We start from the raw sequence: 23,666 nt of genomic DNA, 5'->3' as shown, positions 1-23,666 counted from the left end.
GGAAGAGGAGGAGAGGAGAGGGAGAGGAAGAGGGAGAGAGGAGAGGGAGAGGGAGAGGGAGAGGAGAGGGAGAGGAAGAGAGGGAGAGGAGAGGGAGAGGAAGAGAGGGAGAGGAGAGGGAGAGGAAGAGAGGGAGAGGAGAGGGAGAGGAGAGGGAGAGGAAGAGAGGGAGAGGAGATGGAGAGGAGAGGGAGAGTAGAGGCAGAGGAGAGGGAGAGGGAGGGAGAGGAGAGGGAGAGGAGAGGGAGAGGAGGAGAGGAGGAGAGGAGGAGAGGAGGGGATAAAAGGGGGGAGGAAGAGGAAGAGAGGAGAGGGAGAGGTAGAGGTGAGGGAGAGGAGAGGGAGAGGCGAGGAGTCAGAGACTTCGCGCGCCGTGGTGAGCGGCGTAGTGCAGCGCGCCGTAGCCGGTCCAGTGGCTGGCGGCGCCTGCTCAATTGATTAATAGGTATTCATTCAAAATGAAGTGGGGCCGGTCCAGCGGCTGGCGGCGCCTGCGTGTGCCCCCGCACTGAGCAAGCAGTGCACCTGAACAGCAAAATGAAAAGTTGCTATGGCTACCACGGCCCTTGATTGGCGCTTGGATGAGCTCGGATAAGCTCGGATAGCAGGGCTTGGAGACACGACGAGTGTGTCGCACCATGTAGTATAGGTGAGGTACGAGAGCCATGGGACATGTATCGGCTGCACCTGATCCAAGAGAGGGAAGGGCGTGAAGGGCGTGAAGGAGCAGCCACCGCTGCTGCAGGTGCCTCTTGGCTCGGCTTGATGGGCGCTCGTGTAGCATCTCGGCAGGAATGCAGCATTAATCGCGGCTATGGCTGCCACGGCTAGGGCTTGACTGGCGCTCGAATAAGCTCGGATAGCAGCTCGGCAATACCACGAGTGTGTCGCACCATGTGTTAGCGATAGTCTCACTGTCTCCCAGTGTGTGCTACGAGAGGCCGTGGGACATGTACTGTACATGTACATGTGTCGGCGGCTTCGCGGCGGGGCCACTATATGGCCTCGCCGTCTCCCAGTGCGCCCCGTGGGCGGCGAGGATGAGGGGCGTGTTGCCAAAGGCGTCAGTCGCGTTGACTGGACCTGCGATAGGTCATGGTATCACGGCATCAGGAGATGCTGGAGAGCGGCTGCAGACGGAGGCTGAGAGTGTCTGGTCATGATGTTTGATGGGGAGTGGGCGGTGCGGGTGGTCTGCACGGCATTAGGAGACCAAACGGCATCAGGAGGCTGGAGAGTGCAGCAGAAAGAGGCTGAGAGAGACGAGACTAGGGCAGAGAGGCGGGAGTCACGCTCTCCCGCAGCGGTCCAGGGAGGCGAGAGAGATATCAGTGCTAGGCAGCGGCGATGCGACAATGCTGCACGGCCGCACTAGATTCAACGATGCTTGATGAGTGGCTGTGCTGACGGCGGGAGATCCACCCGACTGCATCAGGAGAGATGTGTGATCAGACTGGACCTGCGACTGGACCCGCGCCGACTGGACTGAGAGGGATGTGTGATCAGGGCAGATGTGTGATCTCGGTATCAGTGCTGGGCGGCGGTGATGGCACGGCGGCGACGATGGCGATACCGCTGCCACGACCGCACTTGGCCGATGTTTGAAGAGTGTCTGTTCTTGCTGATGGCACGGCTGTGCTGATGGCTGCGCTGATGGCGGGAGATGCACCCGACTGCGCGAGGATCGCTCGGACGGCGACGAGCTGGCCCTGCTGCGCGGCAAAGTGGATGGTCCGCCAGCCGCCATCACCTACGCCCGGTGACGTAAATGCGGTGTGATGAGGGCCTGCTCGAGGAGATGGGGGACGCAAGCGTCACACCGATGGCGTCGTGGACTCGGCTGCCGGAATGCTTGATCAGCGCGAGGTAGCGGCCCCAGTCGCCCTTCTGCGCGAGAGAGACGCAGGCGGCGCCACAATGCTCCTCCTTCAGCAGCTCGCGAGCCCGTGAAAGCGAGGCGGGCGCGGCGACCATCACAACTCTCACTCCCGGCGCCGCAATGGGATGCGGCCGCGATGCTGTCGATACACCCCCCTGTCTCTCTCGAGGTCTCGAGATACGTGCTGCCCTCCAGGGCGCTTTCGTGCCGCCGGCGGGCCGCCGGCGTGCGGCGTTCAAATGTCTGAGTGGACCCAAATGTGTGAGATTCTGCCGTGAATAAAGATTGGACTTTGCTTTAGAGAGAGAGAGAGAGAGAGAGAGAGAGAGAGCTCTCACTTTGCTTTACACGAGATTTTGTGTCCCACAAAATCTCGGAGAGAGAGAGAGATTTTTATTAACCATGTACCAAGATGTACGCAATTCGTGTCTCCCCGTGCCGCACTACAATTCAAAGGTACATAACTCTTGACGTACATTCAGGGCTGTGTGCAGGACAGACGGTAAGCCTATTCAATGCTCTCTGCCGCGGGAACGGAAAGCTGGGTAGGGAAGGGTCGACGAGAGGACCTGCCTGCCGAGTGCCGTGCGTCGGACTGCTGACTCGCCGGAATAGAACACGCATGCACAGCTGCGAAAGATTATCCCATGGACTGCGCCGTGAGGACCTCTCGCTCGCAGGCGTGAGGACCTCTCGGCGTGAGGTCCACTTGGCACTTGGCGGCCGTGAGTTTTACGTCATTCAGGGAGCAGTTGGCCGCCGGCGACGCATTTGTGATCAACATGGCCACTATCTAGAATCTCGCGACGCGAGCACGCATACTGCGACAGATCATCCTCGTAACTGCGCTGAGGACCTCCGACTAACACCTCTGACAGGCGTGAGGACCTCTGGTGTGAGGACTGAGGTCCTCTTGGCCGTGAGGACCTCTTGGCGGGCGTGGGTCTCTCATGATTTTAGCAGTTGGCGGCTGTGCTATGGCTCACTGCGCGGCTAGTCTATCACGATACCACACAGAGAGAAAGTTATTGAGGCAGAAAAGAAGACAGGACACAGGTCACAGCCGGACTGGGAGATCGAACACTGTTGACCAGCTTACGCTATTCGATTTGAGTGTGTTTTTATGTGCCGGATAAAGTGTGCTTCTTGCCTCGGCTTCCGTTCACTCAAAAAAGCACCAATCTTAAGTATTGCTATTGGCTTCCAATACCGCTGTCCCTGGAAGAGCTCTCGAGGTCTCGAGAGCACCAGCCGACGACCGGCCGACATGGCAGTTAGAACGGCGGGATCGAGTTTCCAAAGAAATCACGACTTCGTGTGTGTGAGTGAGTATTCTTGATACGAACACACACACATCACACTCTGGGGGGCCAAATATCCACCTCTCTCGAGAACCTCGAGACTGGAAGAGCTCTCGAGGTCTCGAGGGACCAGCCGAAGAAAAAACGGGGGGGCGGGGGGGGGGGGGGGTGCCAGCTGTTGTCGAGGAGAGAATGTGATTTGGGGATTGATACTTCCATGGAACCACCTCGACCACGCACCACCTCACAAAGGTAAAGGTATGGACACAATGTTGAAGAACTACATAGGGCTGTGTGTTCAATGCAATTGCCACCGGAACCCGTCGACAGCGGGGAGGACCTGCCGGCCGTGCGTCGCGCGACTCGCCGGCGTAGGACAAGCATGCACAGCTGCGACGGATTACCCCAAGCATGCCAACTGCTTCCTGAATGACAAGTGTGTGAGGACCTCTTGGCCGTGAGGACCTCTTGGCCGTGAGGACCTCTTGGCCGTGAGGACCTCTTGGCCGTGAGGACCTCTTGGCGGGCGTGGGTCTCTCATGATTTTAGCAGTTGGCGGCTGTGCTATGGCTCACTGCGCGGCTAGTCTATCACGACACCACACGGAGAGGAAGATTGAGGCAGACAGACAAGAAGATTGATTGAGCACACAGCCGGAAGACTGGGAGATGGAACACTGTGGGTCAGCTTACGCTATTCTGTTTGAGCGTGTATAAATTGTGCGAAGTAAAGGTAGAGGGCTTGGATCCTTCCACCGATTCAGAATCACCCGGAACAGCTCTCGAGGTCTCGAGGGACCGACCAGAGCGAGAGGCACAACAACTGGGTGTGTTGTCGATGCTGCGCAAGCTGGTCCGCAAGGGCGAGCTTCTCGTCTGCCCTGGCGTCTACGACGGCATCTCCCTCCGCATCGCACAGAAAGTTGGCTTCGACGCCCACTACATGACCGGCTACGGCACCGTCGCCTCGCACCTCGGCCTGCCAGACGCCGGCCTCGCTGGCTACGGTGCTTGCCGTCCTCTTACACCGTCGAACACAGCAGCGCAGCCGCGAAGCAGCACGGACAGCGCAACCGCACGGAGAGCACAGCTGCGCGCAAAGCCCAACAGCACACTGGCACCGCTGCTTGCAGCGAGGCGCCCACTGACAGCTCCGCGCCTGTCCGCAGGCGAGATGGTGGATCGCGTGCGCACGCTCAGCCGCATCTCGACTGCTCCGCTCATCTGCGACGGCGACACCGGCTACGGAGGCCTGTTCCTCCATGCACACGCACGCACACACACACACACACACACACACACACTCACACACACACACACAGTCCCGGGTATGTCCAGGCCTGCTGAACGTTGCTCACACCGTGGAGGGGTACGAGGCCGCCGGCGCCGCCGCCATCCAGCTCGAGGACCAGGAGATCGCACGAGATCGCACGAGATCGCACGAGATCGCACGAGATCGCTCGATATCGCTCGAGATCGCTCGAGATCGCTCGAGATCGCTCGAGATCGCTCGAGATTGCTAGAGGACCAGGAGGCACACACGCCGCCAGGCAGCAGCGTCTCTTCACAGCGCGTAGCTGTGAGCAGGAGTTCCCCAAGAAGTGCGGCCACGTGCCCGGTGTGAACAACGTCTCTTCACAGCGCGTAGCTGTGAGCAGGAGTTCCCCAAGAAGTGCGGGCACACGCCGGGCAGGAGAGCGGTGCCGCTGCCCTGTTCACAGCTACGCGCTGTGAAGAGACACTGTTCACGCGCCCGGCAGGGGAGTGGTGCCCCTTCACAGCTCCTGTTCACAGCGGCACGCCATTTAGCTGTGAAGACACGCCCGCAGGAGAGTGGTGCCGCTGCAAGAGGCGGCGGCCAGGATCCGGGTGGCGGCGGAGGCGCGATCTCGGCGAATCTCGGCGAATCTCGGCCAAGCTCGGCGGATCTCGGCGAATCTCGGGCCAAGCTCGCCCAGATTTGGGAGACACCTCGGCCATATCTCGGCTGCATCTCGGCTCTATCTCGGCCAATCTCCCTCACCCTCGGAGGCGCGCCGCTCCCGCGACTTTCTCATCGTCGCTCGCACCGACGCGCGGACGGCGAGATTGCGCCGAGATTGCCACCGAGATTGCCGGAGATTCTCGCCTCCCAACTCCCCCTGGCTGTGAGCAGGAGCACGGCTTGGACGAGGCGCTGCGCAGCGCAGAAGCCATCGTCAGTCTATGCCTTTTGCGCGCGACATTTCGTTTCTTCTCTAGGCTTTGCGGCGCGCAGAGGCCGTGCCATGGTGTCTTTGTTTCTTGGCACGAGGTATTTCTTCCTTCTAGGCGCTGCGCCGCGCAGAGGCCTTTGCCAGCGCAGGCGCCCTTGTCGTCGTCGGAGCCCGTGAGGCTGTGAGCGAGAGAGCTGTGAATGCAAGAGGGGGCGGCGGCTGTGAACAGGCGCGGACATCCTCTTTGTCGAGAGTCCCCTGAGCCCGAGGGGGAAGATGGCGCGGATCGATTTCTTTTTCTGTGAGCAGGCGCGGACATCCTCTTTGTCGAGAGTCCCCTGAGCCCGAGGGGGAAGATGGCGCGGATCGATTTCTTTTTCTGTGAGCAGGCGCGGACATCCTCTTTGTCGAGAGTCCCCTGAGCCCGAGGGGGAAGATGGCGGATCGATTTCTTTTTCTGTGAGCAGGCGCGGACATCCTCTTTGTCGAGAGCCCCTGAGCCCGAGGGGGAAGATGGCGCGGATCGATTTCTTTTTCTGTGAGCAGGCGCGGACATCCTCTTTGTCGAGAGCCCCTGAGCCCGAGGGGGAAGATGGCGGATCGATTTCTTTTTCTGTGAGCAGGCGCGGACATCCTCTTTGTCGAGAGTCCCCTGAGCCCGAGGGGAAGATGGCGGATCGATTTCTTTTTCTGTGAGCAGGCGCGGACATCCTCTTTGTCGCGTCTCCGGAGTCGGAGGAGCAGACGGGCCGTGTGTTTCTTTTTTGTAGGCGCGGACCTCCTCTTTGTCGAGTCTCCCGAGACGGAGGAGCAGAGGGGCCGTGTGTTTCTTTTTTGTAGGCGCGGACCTCCTCTTTGTCGAGTCTCCCGAGACGGAGGAGCAGACGGGCCGTGTGTTTCTTTTTTGTAGGCGCGGACATCCTCTTTGTCGAGGCTCCCGAGACGGAGGCGGAGATGGAGCGCGTCGGCGAAGCACTGGCCGGCGTGCCGCCGCTGCGTCAACGTCGTCGACGATCAGGGGGTTCCGTTGACCATGTGTTTTTCTTTTTTCTGTAGGCCTCCCGCTCCTGGTCAACGTCGTCGAGGGCGGCAAGACGCCGGCGCTTAGTCTAACCCGAACCCTAATCCAGCCCGAACCCTCACCCCGACCTGACCCTGACACCAACCCTAACCCTGACCCTAACCCTAACCCTGACCCTAACCCTGACCCTGACCCTGACCCTGACCCTGACACCGACCCTATAACCCTAGGTGCTGAGTCGGCAGCGGTACGTGGAGCTCGGCTACCAAGTCGCCATCTTTCCGGCGACGGCCTTCCTCGCTGCGGGGAGAGGCATCGAGTCTGTCTACTCGCACCTCAAGGCGACGGGCCGAGATTGCCCCGAGATCGGCTACTCCCGCCCCTAATCTCGGCGGATCTCGCGCCACCTTCGACGGGGTCGTCGGCGGGAAAGGAAAAAGAAAGCGACCGGTGCATATCTTTTTTTAGGCGACGGGGTCGTCGGCGGGCGCTGAGGGCAGCTTGGCCGACGTCACGGGGCGCGCCGCGAACAGCGTGCCTTCACAGCCCTAGCTGTGAACAGGCGAGCTGGCCGACTTCATGGACTTCTCGAGGACGTTGGGCTTCGAGCGCGTTTGGGAGTTTGACAGGGCGCACGCCGATGTGGGCGAGCGATAGTTCCCTTCCTTGACTGCTAGAGGTTGACTGCGTTGAGCGTTGTTCTCCGTTACAGTATGTGCAGCATGCCACATTTTCGCGCTCTCGAGTAGACGAGGTTTAGTTTGCCGATATCACGGTCTAGCTTTTTACCACACTTCAAAAAAAAAATTGCTTTAATCCAAAATACTCGGCACAGTGCTATCCCCTACCCCCCCCCCCCGTCCTCTCCGGACTAGACATGTGCGCTACATTGCCTAGGGGTGGGGTGGTGGGGCCTATTGGGGCATAATGGCTTGTTGTAGTGGATATGAGTTGTGGGCGTGTCTCGCTGGCTTTCGCCAGCCTTTGCAGGCATCCTAAGTTCGGCGGCTCAGCCTCCTCTGCGCCAGGGATCGCGCGGGGCGCAGCACGCCCTGTGTCGTCTGCGCGAGATCCTAGTCCCTGGTTCACCGAGGCGCCCCCTACAGGGAGTCAGCTCAGCCGCGTTCCTTGTAGTGTGATGCCTTTAAGTCTTTAGGTGTTTGTTGTGCTAGCTTGTGAGGCCTTGACAAACTTGATCTCTCGTGCGTGAGTCGTCGCCTCTTCTGTGGTGAGGTGGTCGAGTCCCACTCTCCTTAGTTCTTCATTCACTCGCCTGCTCAGTCGTAGTCTGCCGTAGTAATCAATCGTCCCCATGGGTTCTACTTTGTCGCTTATTTCTTTCATGGTCGAATCGCTGACTCGGTCGCTCTTGCGTCTTATTCGTCGGAGCCTAGTTCTGGCCTCCCCCGAGTACGCTTGCATGTTTCTCACTAATAGGTTCAAGACCGCCTTCCAGGTTTGTTCGGGTTTGATGTCTTCTTCTTCGTAGAGGGAGACTATTATTTGGTTCCACATGTGTAGATGAAGTGCGTTGTGGACCTCAGGCGTGTCCGCCGAGGTTCCGATGATGGTGAGTAGTCTCGGCGGAGGTATGCTCAGTGACTCTCCTTGTGCAAAGACCGCCCGGACGACCGGGCACCCGTCGAGGTGTCTCAGCGTTTCAGAGGTTCTGTTACAGAGCCTGCACCTCGTGTGTGTTGTGGTGTCTAGTCCGTACGCCTTGAGCTGTTTCCGGAGGACCAGCCTCCTGTTGAGAATATGTCTACAATAGTTGTCGGTAATTGTAGGCGGGACCAGAGTGCTGTGTATCGCTCTTGCAGCGTTAATCCATTCTTGAGGGTGGACTATTTTGTTGCTTGTCTCCACTCTGAGGCGGAATCTTGACGAGCTGTCGTGCGGTCGGTCGGGTCGCTGCACTCGTGCCCTGGAGTCTTTTCCTCCCTCTCTTATCCACCCTGGGTTCCGTAGGAAGTCCTTCTCCCAGTTTCTGAGGATCCTGGGTTGGGTCATGCCCTTTCTGCTCAGATACTTTGTGATGTCGCCGACGCTTATCTGATCGAGTGGTTTGTCGATCCCGTCGAATGTGTATGTCTCCGGGTGTGGCCAGGCCACCTCCTCGCTCTCTTTGTAGCCTTGCGCCCACTGTAGGGCTGGTAGTGGGTTGTGTCTGAGGAATTCGTCCTTAGTTATTTTCGTTCCTGGGTGGACCATTCCTTTGGCGTCTTGTTCGGCTAGCCAGTATTCCTCGTACCATTGACCAGCTTTCTTTTTGAGGGTTCGCACCAAGTACTTGTGGTTGTTTTCTACTGTGTCGTCTCTGTCCAGGTAGGCGTATACTCGTATTGGTTCAAATTTTTCTTTTGGTGATGGGGATGGGCCCGTTGTTGTTTGTCGAGGCTGAGTGCCTTTGTTTGTGACTATTGGGCCGTCTCGTAGGTTCAATATTTTGACTTTGAGCTCTAGCTTGACATTAGTGGGAAAGATTCTGAGCTTGGCCGCTACTGGCGGTCTTTGTAGCATTTGCAGGCTTCGGTCGTAGCCGTGCCAGATTTCCCTTCTTAGGAGGTTGGCCTTCCTGTGCGCGGGGTTGAGCCCCCTTTTGTTGAGAATTATTCCTAGCTCGTGCCAGGCGTAGTGCACCTTCGCTCGATCTGTGGTATGCCAGTGGCCTCCTCTCAGCGGCACGATTATCTGTTCGTCTGTCGATCTGGGGTAGCGGCAATTGACGTATGGGTCGATGGAGGTGGCGAAGTACGCGGTGTCGTCTGGTGTGAAGTAGTTAGTGACTGTGAGTAATTGGGCTGTATTGAATAGGTTGTGGAATTTTGTTATGGAGGGGGGGAGGTGAAGGGTAGGGTTGTTAAATATCGGCGTGGAGCGCGCCTCGAGCGGGTTGTCAGACCCTAGATATTTGAGTCGGAGCTCTCTCATGTCTTCTATGGCTTTGGGCAGCTTCGCGATCAAGATGTGGAAAGGGAATCGTCTCACCCCGGCTTGGCCGCGGCCGATCGGCGCGTGGGCGAGCTACTGGCTCAACGAGACGCCGGGGGCGCTCGTTCCGAACCAGGGCCTCAAATCCCCATGCTAAGGCCGATGCAATTGAAACAAACGGCAGTCATAGTCGTCTGTCTGGTTGCGAGTATAGGCCTGTTTTCGGTCGCCACGGCCGACGTCCGCAAGCGCGACCGCTCCTTCTACGCGCGGCTGTTGTCGCAGTTCATAGCGGGCGGCTCCACCGAGGCGGGCCACTTTATCGAGCGATTGTGGCCGTTTGTGTTTCGCTCGGCGACCAACGGCCCGCATACCGTCCCGCGCTCCGCCGATGGTCAACAGGAGGACGCCAGAGTCGTCGATGCACTCCGCAGTGAGAGGGTGCGTCGAGCAGTCAGACGAGCGCAGGCCAATTTCGTAGAGGGGGCTCGCGCCGGCGCCCGCGGGAAGTGAGATGGCACCCCGGGAAGCTAGTGAGACACGCACGGGTGTCGGTGGTAGCGAGTGAGCCGCGCGCGCCGCGCAGCGCGGCGCGGCTCGGTGGAGTAGTTGCTTGTCACAGATAGTACAAGAATAGACCGTTCTCTCCGACCACGAAACTCTTCCTTCTGCAAACCACACACTAGACCCCCCTACCCACCCACCCACCCACCCACTCGCACGCGCACTCGCCCTCAGCGCCCTCTATGTGGGCCCTCGGCCGCGTGCGCGCGGCTTGCGCCGCCGAGCTTGGCCAGATAACCTGCCATCTGCGGGCACAACTCACGGAAGCAGGCCTCGTCGCAGTAGTGGTGCCATGCGGGCGCGGGCGCGGGCGGGGGTGTCGCTGGGACGGTGGCGGCCGCGCCGCGGCCGCCCGCCGATCTCGGCTCGTACAGGCCACTTTCGTACGCCCTCGGCACACCCTCAAAGTGCCACGCGGATTTGCTGCAAATGTAATGCCCTGTGGCGTAGGCTACGACGCAGGAGAACCCCGAGCGGCCGCCAGTCGAGTACTCGAAGCAGGTGCCGCTGCCCGCGCTGGAGAGCAACTCCTTCAGGTCCTTGAGCTTGGCCTCATACTCCTCAGTAAAGCGCATTTCGAGACGACCTTAGATAGTATTTCTTCGCCATTCAGGGTGCAAGGTACGCGTGCGCGTTCACGTTCGCGGTTCCTCTGCACATCTTGCTCCAACCTACTCCAGTCTTTCTCAGGATCCCGGGCTTTACATTGCGCGAGGTGGCGCCCCAAGGTATCGTCGGGATCTTCGGCTGGTGACCGTCCATGACGCTGCGCCTCCCGGTCAAACTTTGACCGATCCCTGCGCTCGACTGTTAGAAAGGTCATCGTGAAGTCGTCTCGCCTGACGCCAAATCGAGGACAGGGCCAGACACGAATTCCTCGACCGCCACTGCCTCCACCGCCTCAACCGCCTCCTCCTCCTCTGCGCCCGAACCGGCGACGGCGCAGTCGCTGCCATCACTCCTTTCGTCCTCCCCGCCCGCCGACGCGAGCACGCCCCCCGGGTTGGTGCTCATCTCTATCCCGCGCACTTGGACTTACGACTGTTCGGTCCAGCGTACGCATGTCCGCCTTGCGTTGTTTCATAACATGAAGGCTAAGCTCAGAAAAAAACCTAAACCCGGTCTACCGAGAGAGAGTTCGTATCAAGAATTCTCTCTCTCTCCCGGTCTACCGCGGTCTACGAAGTCTACCGGTAGACTGGTGTCGTAGGTTCATTACGGTCTACCGGTATCGTCTACCAAATGGTCTACCGTCTACCCCCGTCTACCCCCGTCTACCGGTAGACGGTAGACGGGCCACCCCTCAGCCCTACCTATCCAGTGCTCAAGTGCTCAAGCGCTGGAGAGCGCTGTAGAGCTGTAGAGCTCTACATTCGCCGCGTGACGAACTGCGTGCGTTGTAGAGCGATGTAGAGGCGCTCTACAACGTGAAATCTCTACAACAAACTATGCATGATAAGCGGCGAACGAACGAGGCACGGTCGCTCTCCGACATGAGGCGCGTTGCACTTGCCAGTGCTGCCCTGGCCTTCTGTCTGCCCGCCCAATGGGTGGCAGATGCCTCTGCTGCTGTGGCATGCCTCACGGCTGCGACTGGCCGGCGCCTCGGCGCGTCAGCTCGGCTCGGCGTAGCGATAGTGGCCAGCGCAACTCGCCTGGACTCAACGCTCAGCCAGGAGCTCCCGCACGCGCTGGCGCGAGTCATGGCGCATGCAACGCGCCTGAATGCTCGCCTCGCCTCGCGCAAATGCGACCGTCCTCGCAGCCGACAGTCCACAGCGATGCGGGAATAGGCGGAAAGCACAACATGTTGCCCCCCCCCCCCCCCCTCTGACGAACCTTCGAATCGGGCTCGGCGGTTCCGCGCCCGGTTTGATCGGTTTTTGCACAGCCAGCGCGCCGAGCAACGATCGCCCGTCGCCCTCCGCGACGCGGCCAGCGCCGCTTATCATGCTGGGGCCGGCCTCGGACGGACCCGCGGTATCGGTCGGGCTGCTGGTCGAGGCGCCCGAGCGCAGCCGCCAGCGGCGCCTGCGATGGCTCGGCGCCGCCGCTGCCCTCGCACTCCATGCCGGCCTCCTGCTTGTGTTTTATGCAAGCGGCGGCAGCTTGAGTGCGCCGTCGCTCAGGCAGCGCTTCGACGCATACGACGGGGACGGCGACGGAAGGATTACGACAGACGACGCCCGCCAGCTCCTGCTCGACTCCGACGTCTGCTGTCCAACTCCAGAAGCTGCTGCTGAGGCCGTCGCGGAAATGGACTCGGACGTCGACGGTGCGCCTCCCGCCCATCTCCCCCAGTCCCGCCCCAGCGCTGCGCGGGCTCGCCAGCGAATCAGAACAGCGCTATCCCGTGGATACTCGCGCATTCAGCATCTGCGGAGCGCCACTTGCGCGATCGACGCCGCGGCTCACACGGAGGTAGGACATATGCGCGCAACGTCGCTGTAGGCCACGTGGAGTGGGGCGAGTTCAAGCTAAGCCTGGACCGCCCAGTGACGGTGGCGAAGCCGGCAACGCGGGCTGCCGACAGCGGCGGAGCTGACGAGCGCACTGACGTACCCAGCGCCGGGGAGGCACTCGCGTGGGGGCAGTGCGGCGGGCGCCGCCCGACTGACACGCGCCCGTGCGCCGACGGCGCGTTGTGTATTGTTCGGAACGAACGCACAAACTTCAGCCAGTGCGTTCCGAGGTGCCCCCTCTCCCCAGCGCCAGACGCCAAGAGGCGCCGTCCCCCCCTCCTCCTCACCCCCCCCCCCTTTCCCGCCCACCCCACGTCAGCTGGCTAGCGCGATGGACGGGCGGCCGCGTTGCGGACCCTCCACAAACCGCGCCGGTAGCAGCTGGCGGCAACCACCGCTTGCGGGGTGGCGCCGCTGACGCATCGTCGAGCAATCCACAGCGGGATCCCTCGATGAATGCGCCCGGGGACTCCGCAGGGGGGCAGGCGGGTTCCGACGAGCCGCCGCGCCGTGCCACGCCGTCTGGACCGCTGGACATCGGTGGAGCGCCGGCGACGTACGACGACCCCGACTTTGCGGCGCTCGGCACCACACACGGCGATCCTGCCCGGTTTCCGCGTTGGCTACTGCTCGTCATGACGGCGGTGGTCATGCCGGTGAGAGTATGCCTGAGATCGACTTAGAATGGTCACAACGCGAGATAGTCCGCGTTGCCGATGTCCGCAACCGCTGCTGGCGTGGACAGGTGGCGCTGCTTGCAGGGAGACACCGCGTGATGGAGCTCGTTGGCGAGGGAACAGCCGGCTTGGGGCGCGCGGGGCACCCGAGATTGGAGACTGGTGCAGACTGGTCCAGACCCGAGCTCCGAGCCCCGGCCTCGCAGGTACGACCAGCCCGCCACGTCGCCGCTCGGATCGATGACCACCGACGGCAAATGCGGTAGACAGCCGGCCCGCTTCCCCCAGCAGCTTTGAGTGGCGTCTCTTCACGTTTGTAGGCGGATCGCCGTGGGTGCCACCCCACCCGGGATACAGCCGTTCGCCGCCGGCCCCGGCTGCTCTGAGGCCGCCAGCGGTCAGGACGGTGGTGGGACGGGCGGTTGAGCCGTAGCCTGAAACTGGCGACACTGGTGCACCTCGCGCTGCGCGCAGGCGCACGGAATGTGCAAAGCTGGCGCCAGGCGAGCGGCCGCGGTGCGGGACGATGGATGCCGTGTGTATAGAATGCGGTTGCTGCGGGGGTGGTGTGTAGAGTGCAGTGAGCCATCGTGCCGGAGCCGTACAGTACGCGAGTGGTGAGGGGTGTGGTGTGGAGCGGACTCGCGAGGAGCGGAGAGACAACGGTCAACGCGAGCGTGGGGGACTTCGTTGCACCGCCGGAGTGTGCTCGAGGTCGAGCCAGTGGTGCGCGCCGTCGCGACTTCGCACAGTACGTAAACACCCGCGTCGCTGACGCCACCGTGTGCCGCTTGTCCTTCTGGCATCGCGGTGAGGACTGCGGCCCGGTGTCGGCCGCAATCTCGTGTGAGACACTCGACACACCACACACCACACATGCGACTCTGTGGCGCGCGCATCCCCGCAACCTGCCCGATGCCGCGGCCGCCGGCGTGGGGGACCGCGCAGTGTCCTTTCACACAGTATCAGCAAAACACGAGAGGCATGAACAAAAAGCGCCCGGCTTCGACATCGTATCTAGTCACACCGGCGTCGAACGAGCACGCATGCCCCGCGGTGCGCGGAGCCGGAGGTGATGTGGTGTCCCACGACCGAGGGCCGCCTCGGACACACGCGGCAGCAGCCCGCGGGCGGCCGCGCGGACTCGATCTACACTGACAGCTGCTGTGTCGTGGGAGACTGACAAGTGCGCCGCCATCCTCAAGAGTCAGACAAAGAGGCGGTGCCACGCACGGTGCGGTACGCGCCACGCCGTGCTCTAGTCGCCCTCGCTGCTCGACGCCGCCGACGCGGGCGTCGCCGCGTCTGCATCAGCGGCGCGCCCCCTCTTCCTACGCGGTGGCTTCTGGCTGTGAACACAATCTCGGCACATCTCGCCGCGTATCTCGGCGTATCTCGCGATCCAGCGTGTGAGTACACCGCGCTCGCATTCGCCTTCCGGGGACCCGGTGCTGCCTTCTGGCTGCCGTCGCTGTCTCTCTCCCTTCTCGACCTGTCTGTGCTTGTGCGCCCCGGGCCATGGCGTGTGTTCTTGTGTGTGGAGACGCCAGCCTCGGGGCTGGAGGACGGCATTGTGCGAGAGTCTTCGGAGCGCCGCGTGAGTACGAGGGGCTGCGAGTGCAGCGATTGAGCGCCTCCCTCCCCCGGCTGCGCGCATGACCGGTGCGGCCTCCGAGCCGGCGTCTAGCGACGCGCGATACGGGTTTTGCTCGCCTTCCCTGGGACCCCGCGGGTTGCACGCCTGACTGTCACTGTGCGATGTCGGAGCCCGGGGTTGTGCGTTTATGTGAACGCGACTGAACGCGGCGCGAGTACGGCGGAGTGCGTGTCCTCTCGAGCGCTGGTTGGAAGACAAGAGTCCGTGTTCCGCTTCTACCCATCCTCTTCCTCCCCGCGCCGCCGTCGTCGTCCGCCTCCGCGCGGCCTCGCTTGCCTGCCCGCAGGTGGAGGGGTGTGAAGAGACGCTGTTCACACTTCGCTTGCCTGCCCGCAGGTGGAGGGGTGTGAAGAGACGCTGTTCACACCCGCTTGCCTGCCCGCAGGTGGAGGGGTGTGAAGAGACGCTGTTCACACCAGCACGCCGGTGTGCGGGTGTAGGGGGGCGGGGGGGAGGGAGGAGGGAGGAGGGGGTAGGGGGTGGTGGGCGGTGGGGGGGGAGCGGTGGGGGGGGAGCGGTGGGGGGGAGCGGTGGGGGGGAGCGGTGGGGGGAGCGGTGGGGGCAGGGGGGCGGTGGGGGGGGCGCGTGGCACCGCCCGCTGCCGCCCCCTTCTCCGCGCCCCGGTCCTTCTTCTTCTCCTCCTTCGCCTCCCGCCTGTCCCGCTTCCCCTTCTTCCCCTTCTTCCCCGCCTCCCCCTTCTTCTCCCTCCTCGCCGCCTTGGCCGCCTTGCGCTCCGCCTTCATCTCTCTCCGCCGCTCCTTCTCTCGCTTCCGCTGCAGCCTCGCGCCGCCTCCCCCGCCCTCCCCGCGCTCCCCGCCGCCGCCGCCTCCCCCGCCGCCCCCGCCCCCGCCGCCGCCGCCCCCGCCCCCGCCCCCGCCCTCGCCGCCGCCGGATCCGCCGCCCTCCCCGTCGCTCTCGTCCACATAGCCAGCCTAAAAAAGAAATACTGCTGCCGCGCCCCAGTATTTCTTTTTTAGGCGCTCTCGTCCACATAGCCAGCCTAAAAAAGAAATACTCGTGGCGCGGCCGCGTATTTCTTTTTTAGGCGCTCTCGTCCACATAGCCAGCCATCGGGTCGACGTCGTCGTCCGCCGCCGCCGCCGCCGCAACTGCCGCCAGCGGGCGTGGCTTTCGAGCGACAGAGGAGGGGGTCGAGGCGGGCGCGGCGGAGGCGGAGGCGGAGGAGGAGGAGGCGGCGGAGGCGGCGGCGGAGGAGGCGGCGGAGGCGGCGGCGGCCCGCGGCTTGGCGGCGGCGGCGGCCGGCGGCGTGGCGGTGAGTGTGTAGCTGCGGGAGGAGGCGCCTAGAAGGTTCCTGGACGGTTCCGAGAAGGTTCCTTGAGGGCGGGGAGCGTGTAGCTGGGAGGAGGCGCCAAAGATGAGCGTGGCGCCCTCGCGGAGCGGCGTGTACCTGATTACTAATTAATTAATACTCACAATTAATAATTAAGGAGCGTGGCGCCCTCGCGGAGCGGCGTGTACCTTATTAATAATTAATGAATAATTAATAACTAATAGTAGGAGCGTGGCGCCCTCGCGGGGCGGCGCGTACCTGGCAATGAGAATCGCAAAAATGATCAATCATTGCGCAGTAATCACAGCCCTCGCGCACCCGCGTGCGCTTGTTCGCCGGCCACTACCAGTGATGGCTACTACTGCGGTGATGGCTACTGATGGCTACGACTACGGCGAGATGGCATCTGCGGCACTACGAGATGGCATCTACTGCAGTGAGTGTACTTGTTGGCCGGCATCTTCTCGCCGTCGAGCGTCGTGCCAAAGCGCGAGCCGAGGTCGACGGCGAAGGTCTCGCCCTGAAAGGAGTGCCGTAGTCGAGATCAGCCGAGATGAGTCGAGATCAGCCGAGATCAGCCGAGAGTAGCCGAGAGGAGCCGAGAGGAGCCGAGAGTGGCCGAGAGTAGCCGAGAGTAGCCGAGATCAGAGAGTGGCCGAGAGGAGTAGGGTTGCCGAGAGTGGCCGAGAGCAGCCGAGAGGAGCCGAGTGGAGCCGAGTGGAGCCGAGAGCAGCAGAGATCCGCCGAGAGCAGCAGCCGAGAGAGCCGAGAGTAGCCGAGAGTGTGTTTGCCTGAAAGGAGTGGACGACGGCCGCGTGCTGGCGCGAGATCGAGTCGTGGTCGAGCCGCACCGTGCCGCGCTCGGGCTCGTTCGGCACCTGCCGCGGTGCGTCAGGGGAAGCGCACGCCGTCGCGCCGCCGGGCCTCGCCGCGAGCGCGCGCGAAAGGCGTCGGTCTCGTGTGGAGCGAAGAAGCCGAGTGAGAGGCAGAACGCTCCGTGTCTGGACGTGTGACCGCGTGACGCCATATGCTCGACGTGACGACATATCACGGGGCGCATGCTGCCGCCGAGCGAGAGAGCGGGAGAAGTGTCCAAGCGGGTCTCTCGCGCACCCGGCGGCCGAAGAGGAGCGCGCGGTCGGAGATGGTGAGGTGGCCGGTGGAGGCGCCCTCCTTGGTGATGAGGAGGTAGCGCGGCGTTGACGGCTTGGCCGACCAGCCGGGAGGGCGCCAGTTGAGGTCTGCCATGTAGCGGGGCCCGTCGCGAAGAAGAAAAACGTGGTTCCGCCTTCTTTGTAGCCTGCTCTAGCCTCGCACGTTGCTTCCTGTCGTCTGTTGTTTGTTGTGCCCTTGTTTGTTTCTCTTGGCACCTTGGAGTGCTGGGGGGGGCGACAGGAAGAATGTGGCCCTGAGTTATGTATACGCCAACTCAGGGTGTGTGGCAGCCAGCTGGCTGTGTGTCTTGTGAGCTTGTTTGTGTCTGTGTGTCGCTCGTGCGTGTCGTCATCATCTGTCTCGCGTCCACCCATACCGCGTTGGTGTCCAGTCCGAGCCTGGCTGTTCTTCACCTTTCTACCTACCTACCTTGTAGCCTGGCGTTTGTGCCCCGTTTGTGCCGCGTCCCGTGCCCCCGAGTTCATTTTATTTTGGGGGGGGGGGGCACAAAAAAATCCCATGTGTGTGTGTGTGTGTTTCGTATCAAGAATACTCACTCACACAATACATGTACATTTACATGTAGGCGAGGCTGCCCTGATGCGTCACAACCGGAATCCAACAAGTAAACCATATTTGTTTGAAATAGATGAGAGATGTCGAGCGTTCACAGTCTCGCCGACGGCATCACCAATGACTAACCTAAACAACAACAAACCTATGCCGCGCCACCGTTCTCGATGAATTAAACGAAGTAAAGGTTCAATCAGGACGCCGCCGTCGCCTAGACTCCCCTGCGTCACTACGTGCCTCCCCGTCTTTGTAGCCTCGCGTTTGTGCCCCGTTTGTGCCGCGTCCCGTGCCCCCGAGTTCATTTTATATGAAGGTTCAATCACTGTAGCAGGCGCACATCCGTACCGGTTGTTAGTCGCTTAAAATCGAAAAGGACTTGGAGCACTTGGAGTGCAGTCATTAACCTCGCGGTGACTGAATTCTTTTCTCGCGCGTGCGTCCCGAGTAAAAAGCACAGAGATCACACATGTGGTGCTTGTCCGTCCTTTGCACCGCCTTCGCGAGGGCGCCCACCGCAGCACCGCTGCAGCCTCGCCGCGCCGCCGCCGCCGCTATGTCGGCTGTCGACCTCGAAAAGCGCTTCAAGCGCGCAGAGTTCTGGGAGGCGCAGACGCCTCTGAGACGCCTCTCAGACGCCTCCCACTCTGCTCACCACCAAACAGCTGGCAGCGCACTCGACACCTCTGAGATGTCGCCGCCCTGCTCTCGCCCACATATTCAAGCAACCGACATGTGCACCATACAATCGCTGCGAGTCCGCGGACGCCCGCCGCCAGAGCGCTCTTAGGCGGGAGACGCGTCGCTGCTCGAGCTCGTCAACGTGCTCGGGAGGTGGGAGTCGTGCTCGGAGTGGCTCGAGCGGACGCGCTTCGCCGTCGTAGAGGACGCGCGCAAGGCGAGTCGCCACGCCGCAGGGCGCAGCGGCCGGCGGAGCGAGCTTTCCCGGAACCTTCTCGGAACGTTCCCGCTGTGTAGGAGAACATGGTGCAGGGTGCGTCGGTGGAGCGGTACGACTATGCGCGGCGGAACGGGCTCGTCGAGCGGCTCGCGATGGCGCAGAGCCCTAGAAGCGGAACACGGATTCTTGCATCCCAACCAGCGCTCGAGAGGACGCGCATTCAGCTGTATTCCGCCGTATTCAGCCGTGTGCACTGTATCTGTGGCCCCTCGTTTTCCGGCGGTGCTCTGAATACTCTACACAACACCGTCTTCCCGCCCTGGTGTCGGTGTGTTCACAACACGTAGGTGCAGAACGTGCCGCAGCTACCCTTTCGCGACGAGAGGCTCGTAGTAGCCGAGACTTGCCGGGATTAGCCGGCTACTCGCAACGTGGAATGTAGTGCTACCCTCGAGCAGAGGTCTTCCAACTGCGCGGCTAGTCTCGGCTAGTCTCAGCTGCTCTCGGCGACTCTCGGCGACTCTCGGCAACTCTCGGCTGATTGCGGCCTAGACGCCGAGTGCACCTCCTGCCTAGCGCTGAGAAGGAGTGCACTATTCCACGGGGCGCCGATACACAGCGCTAATCCACGGTGCGCCGATACACAGCGTTCCGCATTATTCCACGGTGCGCCGAATACACAGCGGTCCCGCGTCCACATCACCCCGGCCAGTTCACACGCTAGGCTCGCGGGCTAATCTCGGCTCATCTCGGCTAACCTCGGCTCATCTCGGCTAACCTCGGCTCATCTCGCCTCACCTCGGCCAATCTCGGCTCTAGGCTCGCGGCGTGGGCCGGGAAGAGCGTGCGGGAGATGAACGCGATGCCGGTGAGTCATCATTTATCGCCTGCCGACTCCATTTATTGCTTGCCGACTCCATTTATTGCGGCTCCAACCCATCAGTGTGCCTGAGCGACATATGCAATTGCGACTCCAGCTGCGCGCCAGATGGGCTCTCCACAGGGCACTGCTGTTCACCATCGCCGCCGCCGCCGCCGCCGCCGCCGCCAACGCCGCCGCCAACGCGGAGGTCGGGGGTCGGGCCGTTCCTCGCCTCCGGAACTAACTAGCTTACCAACAGGTGAGCCGCGCGGCGGTCGAGATCGTCTTCGACTCGCTCACGCAGAGCAAGTCGTCGCTCGTGCCCGAGAAGGTGACGGATCTATGGCAATCTCGGCCGATCTCGGCCGATCTCGGCCGCTCTCGGCCGCGCTCGGCCGCTCTCGGCCGCTCTCGGCCGATCTCGGCCGCTCTCGGCCGCTCTCGGCCCGATCTCGGCTGATCTCGCTAACGCCGACAAGGTGATGGATGAGCGGCGCGCGCGGCTGATCGGCGCAGAGATTTCGGAGAGTCCGGCGAGGGCTCGAGTGCACCTCGGCCCCCACCTCGGCGGCGTCCTCAAGTAGGCGCCGACGGCGGTGTGCGCCGTGGAAATTTTGGACCCCGTGGACGTGAAAGAAGAGAGAGGCACTTCACACGGCGCATGCACTTAGTTCGAGGGGTGAAGAGCAGTCTGGCCAGCGACTGGACACCGGGCGGCAAGGGTGGACGCGTGCATGCATGCCTCAAAACTCAGGATTCGACGAGGGCGGCTTCCTGGCGGGGATGGTTAAGAGCCGAGTCGCGGTCGTCAGCCGCGCCGCCTCTCGAAAAAAGCAGAGCGTCGGGCGGGTGGAAGGAGGACGCTGTGAACAGGTCGTCGTCGGCTTCTTCCTGCTCGGGAAGGGGCAGCTGTATGGCTACATCTTCGCCGGCCGCATCCTCCTCGACGTGACGGGCAGCTTTGAGCTGATCAAGGTTGGCAAAGCAAACGGGGGGGGCGACGCAGTTACTCATGCAAACAGCAAAGCGGTTTCACTTAGGGGCTGCTCGGCGAGTACACGGAGCCAATCTTCTGGGCACTGACCCTCGGGGCCGTCTACTACGCCTACCAGGCCGACGCGGCGGTCAAGCGCGAGACAGCAGACTTCGAGACGCTCACACGCGAGGAGGCGCTCGAGCGCGAAAAGACCATCGACAAGTCCGCCACGGTGTTTGAAAAGATGGGCAAGGCCCGATCCAAGCCAAAGTGAGCGACGCGCCGCTTGCAAATAAAGAGCCGGACCGCTGCGCCGGCGCGGGGCGCCTCTATCGGCCTCTCGGGCCAGCGGGTGCCGCAGAGGCCAGAGCTACAGCTCGATTTTATTGGCTCGGGCTAGAGTACTAGTAAGCCTGTCTAGTTGTACACGAAACTCGAGAGGTAAGGTAAAGTAAGGTAAACGTCTCCACACACACTTGGCCAAAGTAGTGTCTCTTTTCCTGTTCCCGGCGAGGACCCCCCGGTCGCGCCTCGTGCTGCCGTGCGGCTCTCGCATCGCTTTTTTTCTCCACTGCGCATGTATATAACATGTTCCTCCACCTTCCCACGTCTTCACAGATGAAACCGATAGTTCACATCCCTCTCCTGTCAAGATACTCCACCAGGCACGCGTGTGATTTGACGGGGTGGGTTGGCATGGTCGAGTAGATTCGCGAATAGTTTGGGATAGCGCGTCCGCAAATTCCTCGCAGTCGTACTCTGGAGACGGAAGCGGAGAACGGCGTGGCGAGCGGCACGCTGGGGAGGCCGTAACCGGGGGGCCACGAGCCCATGCGGCACTGCACTGCCCCTGCGGTCGCACACGCGACGGGAAGGAGGATCTCCTCGTACATCGCGACGCCGGTGCTCCAGTAGCGTCGCAGCAGCATGTCGAAAAAGCGGCGCGAGTACCGACCGATGGAGACGAGCGAGCGCATCCGCGAGCGAGCCGGCACGCCTCGCAGCAGCCGCTCGTGCGAGAGCCAGTGGCAATAGAGGCCCTGGGTCTCATTTGCGCGATGCACCCGGCGCCGTGAAGACATCAGACGCACTGGGCGGAGGTCGAAGTCCTCCCTCGTGTAGCGAGGCAGTAGGAGGTCGACCTGCAAGAGGGTGCAAGCGTGAGGTGTGTCTGCGTGTGGGTGCGCGCTCTTGTGCGCGTCGCTCGTCCGACCTGTAGTCCCGCCGAGCGTAATCGCCGTCCTTCGCTGCCACCCAGATGTGTGAGAAAAAGAAAGAAAGAAAACAGACACGCCAAACGAGGGATGGGACGAGGACAGGGTCCCCACCTGCACGAGCAGGATTTTGGAAGAACGATCAGGGGGACAGGTGGGGCTCTCCTGCTCCTGACAAGGGACACGACAGGCTCGCAGCGCGGTGCGCGGTGGACTCCCACATCCACTGGCGGTCTCATCTCAGTCTAGCGGCGATCGCGTCCTTCCCGGGGGTGGCGGATCCAAAGGTGGCGGTGTCGTTCGAGGCGATCGTGGCGGCGGTGGCGGCGTGGGCGGCGGATTAGGCTCGTCCTAGACAGCGTTTGTTTTGCGTGATGTGTGCCGCCGCCAGCGCGGGGCGATGAAGTTTCGACTGGAGAGCCACATGCCTGTTACGAGACCACGCGGCGCAAAATGTAATCTTGATTCTTGTTTACAGGGGCACAGCTGTGCGAGAATAGGCTAGTCGCGCCGACCACACCCACAAAGAACCCCGCACAAAGACCGCAGGGCGGGGACTTGCTCCTTTTTACCCATCTCCCAGAGTAGCTCGAGGTGTCCGTGTGATTTATTTATTTATTGCAGACTCAGTACGTAAGGTAAGGAAGCTTCTCCCTTATGCGGAGACGGGCACTTATGAACCTTCATCAAGAGCGCGCAACCGGACGGACGGCGCCAACGCAGCGGCGCGCCGGGACAGAGGTCGAGAAAGGCAATTGAGGTGGGAATCCTCTCCCATCCACACGTACACGCGAGCCGCCAAGAAGCACTTCCTGGTCAGGCCGTTGCGGGTCGCCGCTTCCGGAAGACGAACTTCGGCATCGGCTGCGGCTGGACGGTGGTGCCTTGGTGGTACGGGATATCGAGCAGGCTCGTGATCGACGCGTCCTCGAGCTCAAACTCCCAGTCCTGCACCAGCTGCGCCACCATCGTCAGCAGCTCGAAGTTCGCAATCTTGTTGCCGGGGCACATCCGGGCGCCCGCCGAGAAGGGCGCGCGCAACAGCGGGTGGTCGATGACTTCCGCCGCCGTCCCCTTCCTCGCCACAACCGCGTCGGGGAGCCACCGCTCCGGGCGGAACTCGTGCGCGTCCGGCACCAGCGCCGGGTCATTCTGCGGCGAGAAGCTGTCGAGCATGACGAGGCTCCCGGCGGGCACGGTGTAGCCGCACATGTCGACCTCGGCGGCGGTCCGCTTCATGAGGCTCACGGGGATCGAAGGTCGCATCCGGTGCACCTCCCGCACCACCGACCGAAGGTACGGCAGCCACTGGCCGCGGCCACTCTGCGTGACCTCTGGCGTCAGACTGCCTCCGACGCCAAGCTCGCGCTGCAGCTCGGCGGCAAGCTTGCGCTGCGCCTCCCTGTCGACCGCCAGCTGAAGCAGGGTCCAGTTGACCAGCGAGGAGGTTGTGTCGACGGAGGCGGCCAGCAGGATGAACGAGATGCCCACGAGCGCCTCCTCCGTCACGTGCTCGTTCTTCAGCCGCCGGTCGAGCGCCGCGCGGAGGTACGAGGCCTGCTCATACTTGTTGAGCTCGCCCGCCTCCCACCGCTCCACAAACGAGCGCACGAGGCCCGACGCGTGCTCCATCGTCACGCTGAACTTGTCGCGCAGCAGCCGGGCATCGGCGCTCTCCACGCCGACTCTGTCTTTGAGCATCTCCACTGGGCTCTGCAGCATGGGCACGAGCAGCATCGTCGCGTCAAGTATCGCCTCTGCAAACTCGAGGTTGCCCGGCAGGCATGGCGTCGCGGGGTCGGCCGACTCGATCAGCTGCCCAAAGAATGCGGCGGTGAAGAGGTCGAAGCTGCTGCGGGCTGTGAAGCTGTCCATCGAGTCGGCGCAGGCCGGAGCGCCCCGGCTCGCAAGCTGCGCCGCCTTGGCGAGCCCCGGGATGTATCCTCGTGCGGCCTTTGGCGTCTGCAGGTCTTGCTGGAAGAACATGCGCTCCTGCCGCCAGGCCTCGCCG

General features: G+C 62.2%; 5 protein-coding genes across 5 annotated transcripts in view; 2 read left to right on the top strand and 3 right to left on the bottom strand.

Annotated features, from left to right (window-relative positions):
• The window catches only part of EMIHUDRAFT_457372 (hypothetical protein), a gene marked incomplete at its 3' end in the record, with an annotated part of 2,904 nt that extends 880 nt beyond the window's left edge, over positions 1–2,024 (bottom strand). The window contains exons 1-5 of the mRNA XM_005778623.1: positions 1,821–2,024; positions 1,670–1,750; positions 1,010–1,083; positions 492–525; positions 369–426 (exon numbers count right to left, since the gene is read on the bottom strand). Of these exons, the coding sequence (XP_005778680.1) occupies positions 369–426; positions 492–525; positions 1,010–1,083; positions 1,670–1,750; positions 1,821–1,974 (401 nt within the window). The remainder of the gene's footprint in view (positions 1–368; positions 427–491; positions 526–1,009; positions 1,084–1,669; positions 1,751–1,820) is intronic.
• Positions 2,025–4,017: 1,993 nt separating this feature from the next.
• On the top strand, positions 4,018–7,123 carry EMIHUDRAFT_430155 (Carboxyvinyl-carboxyphosphonate phosphorylmutase; the record flags this gene model as incomplete). The annotated part of the gene is made up of 9 exons (XM_005778622.1): positions 4,018–4,186; positions 4,349–4,500; positions 4,835–4,909; positions 5,490–5,537; positions 6,215–6,371; positions 6,431–6,474; positions 6,626–6,736; positions 6,864–6,891; positions 6,958–7,123. 9 exons carry the CDS (start codon positions 4,018–4,020, stop codon positions 7,050–7,052), a joined length of 879 nt encoding a protein of 292 aa, XP_005778679.1. The 3' UTR covers positions 7,053–7,123.
• A 4,215-nt stretch (positions 7,124–11,338) lies between these two features.
• EMIHUDRAFT_236834 (hypothetical protein) lies at positions 11,339–13,128 on the top strand (the record flags this gene model as incomplete). Its single annotated transcript, XM_005778621.1, has 5 exons — positions 11,339–11,645; positions 11,782–12,165; positions 12,312–12,582; positions 12,783–13,008; positions 13,114–13,128. 5 exons carry the CDS (start codon positions 11,339–11,341, stop codon positions 13,126–13,128), a joined length of 1,203 nt encoding a protein of 400 aa, XP_005778678.1.
• Positions 13,129–15,769: 2,641 nt separating this feature from the next.
• EMIHUDRAFT_457370 (hypothetical protein) lies at positions 15,770–17,225 on the bottom strand (the record flags this gene model as incomplete). The annotated part of the gene is made up of 5 exons (XM_005778620.1): positions 15,770–15,987; positions 16,057–16,094; positions 16,424–16,497; positions 16,769–16,855; positions 17,091–17,225. Coding segments are annotated over 5 exons (552 nt in total), but the record flags the coding sequence as incomplete, so codon positions are not given.
• A 5,363-nt stretch (positions 17,226–22,588) lies between these two features.
• EMIHUDRAFT_57657 (hypothetical protein) lies at positions 22,589–22,960 on the bottom strand (the record flags this gene model as incomplete). The annotated part of the gene is made up of 1 exon (XM_005778619.1): positions 22,589–22,960. A coding segment is annotated over one exon (372 nt), but the record flags the coding sequence as incomplete, so codon positions are not given.
• Positions 22,961–23,666: the final 706 nt, after the last annotated feature.

The sequence above is a fragment of the Emiliania huxleyi genome, assembly GCF_000372725.1.
Source record: "Emiliania huxleyi CCMP1516 unplaced genomic scaffold EMIHUscaffold_241, whole genome shotgun sequence".
NCBI lineage: Eukaryota > Haptophyta > Isochrysidales > Noelaerhabdaceae > Emiliania > Emiliania huxleyi.
Note: the sequence above shows the minus strand (reverse complement) of the source record. Positions and strands in the feature narration are given on the sequence as shown.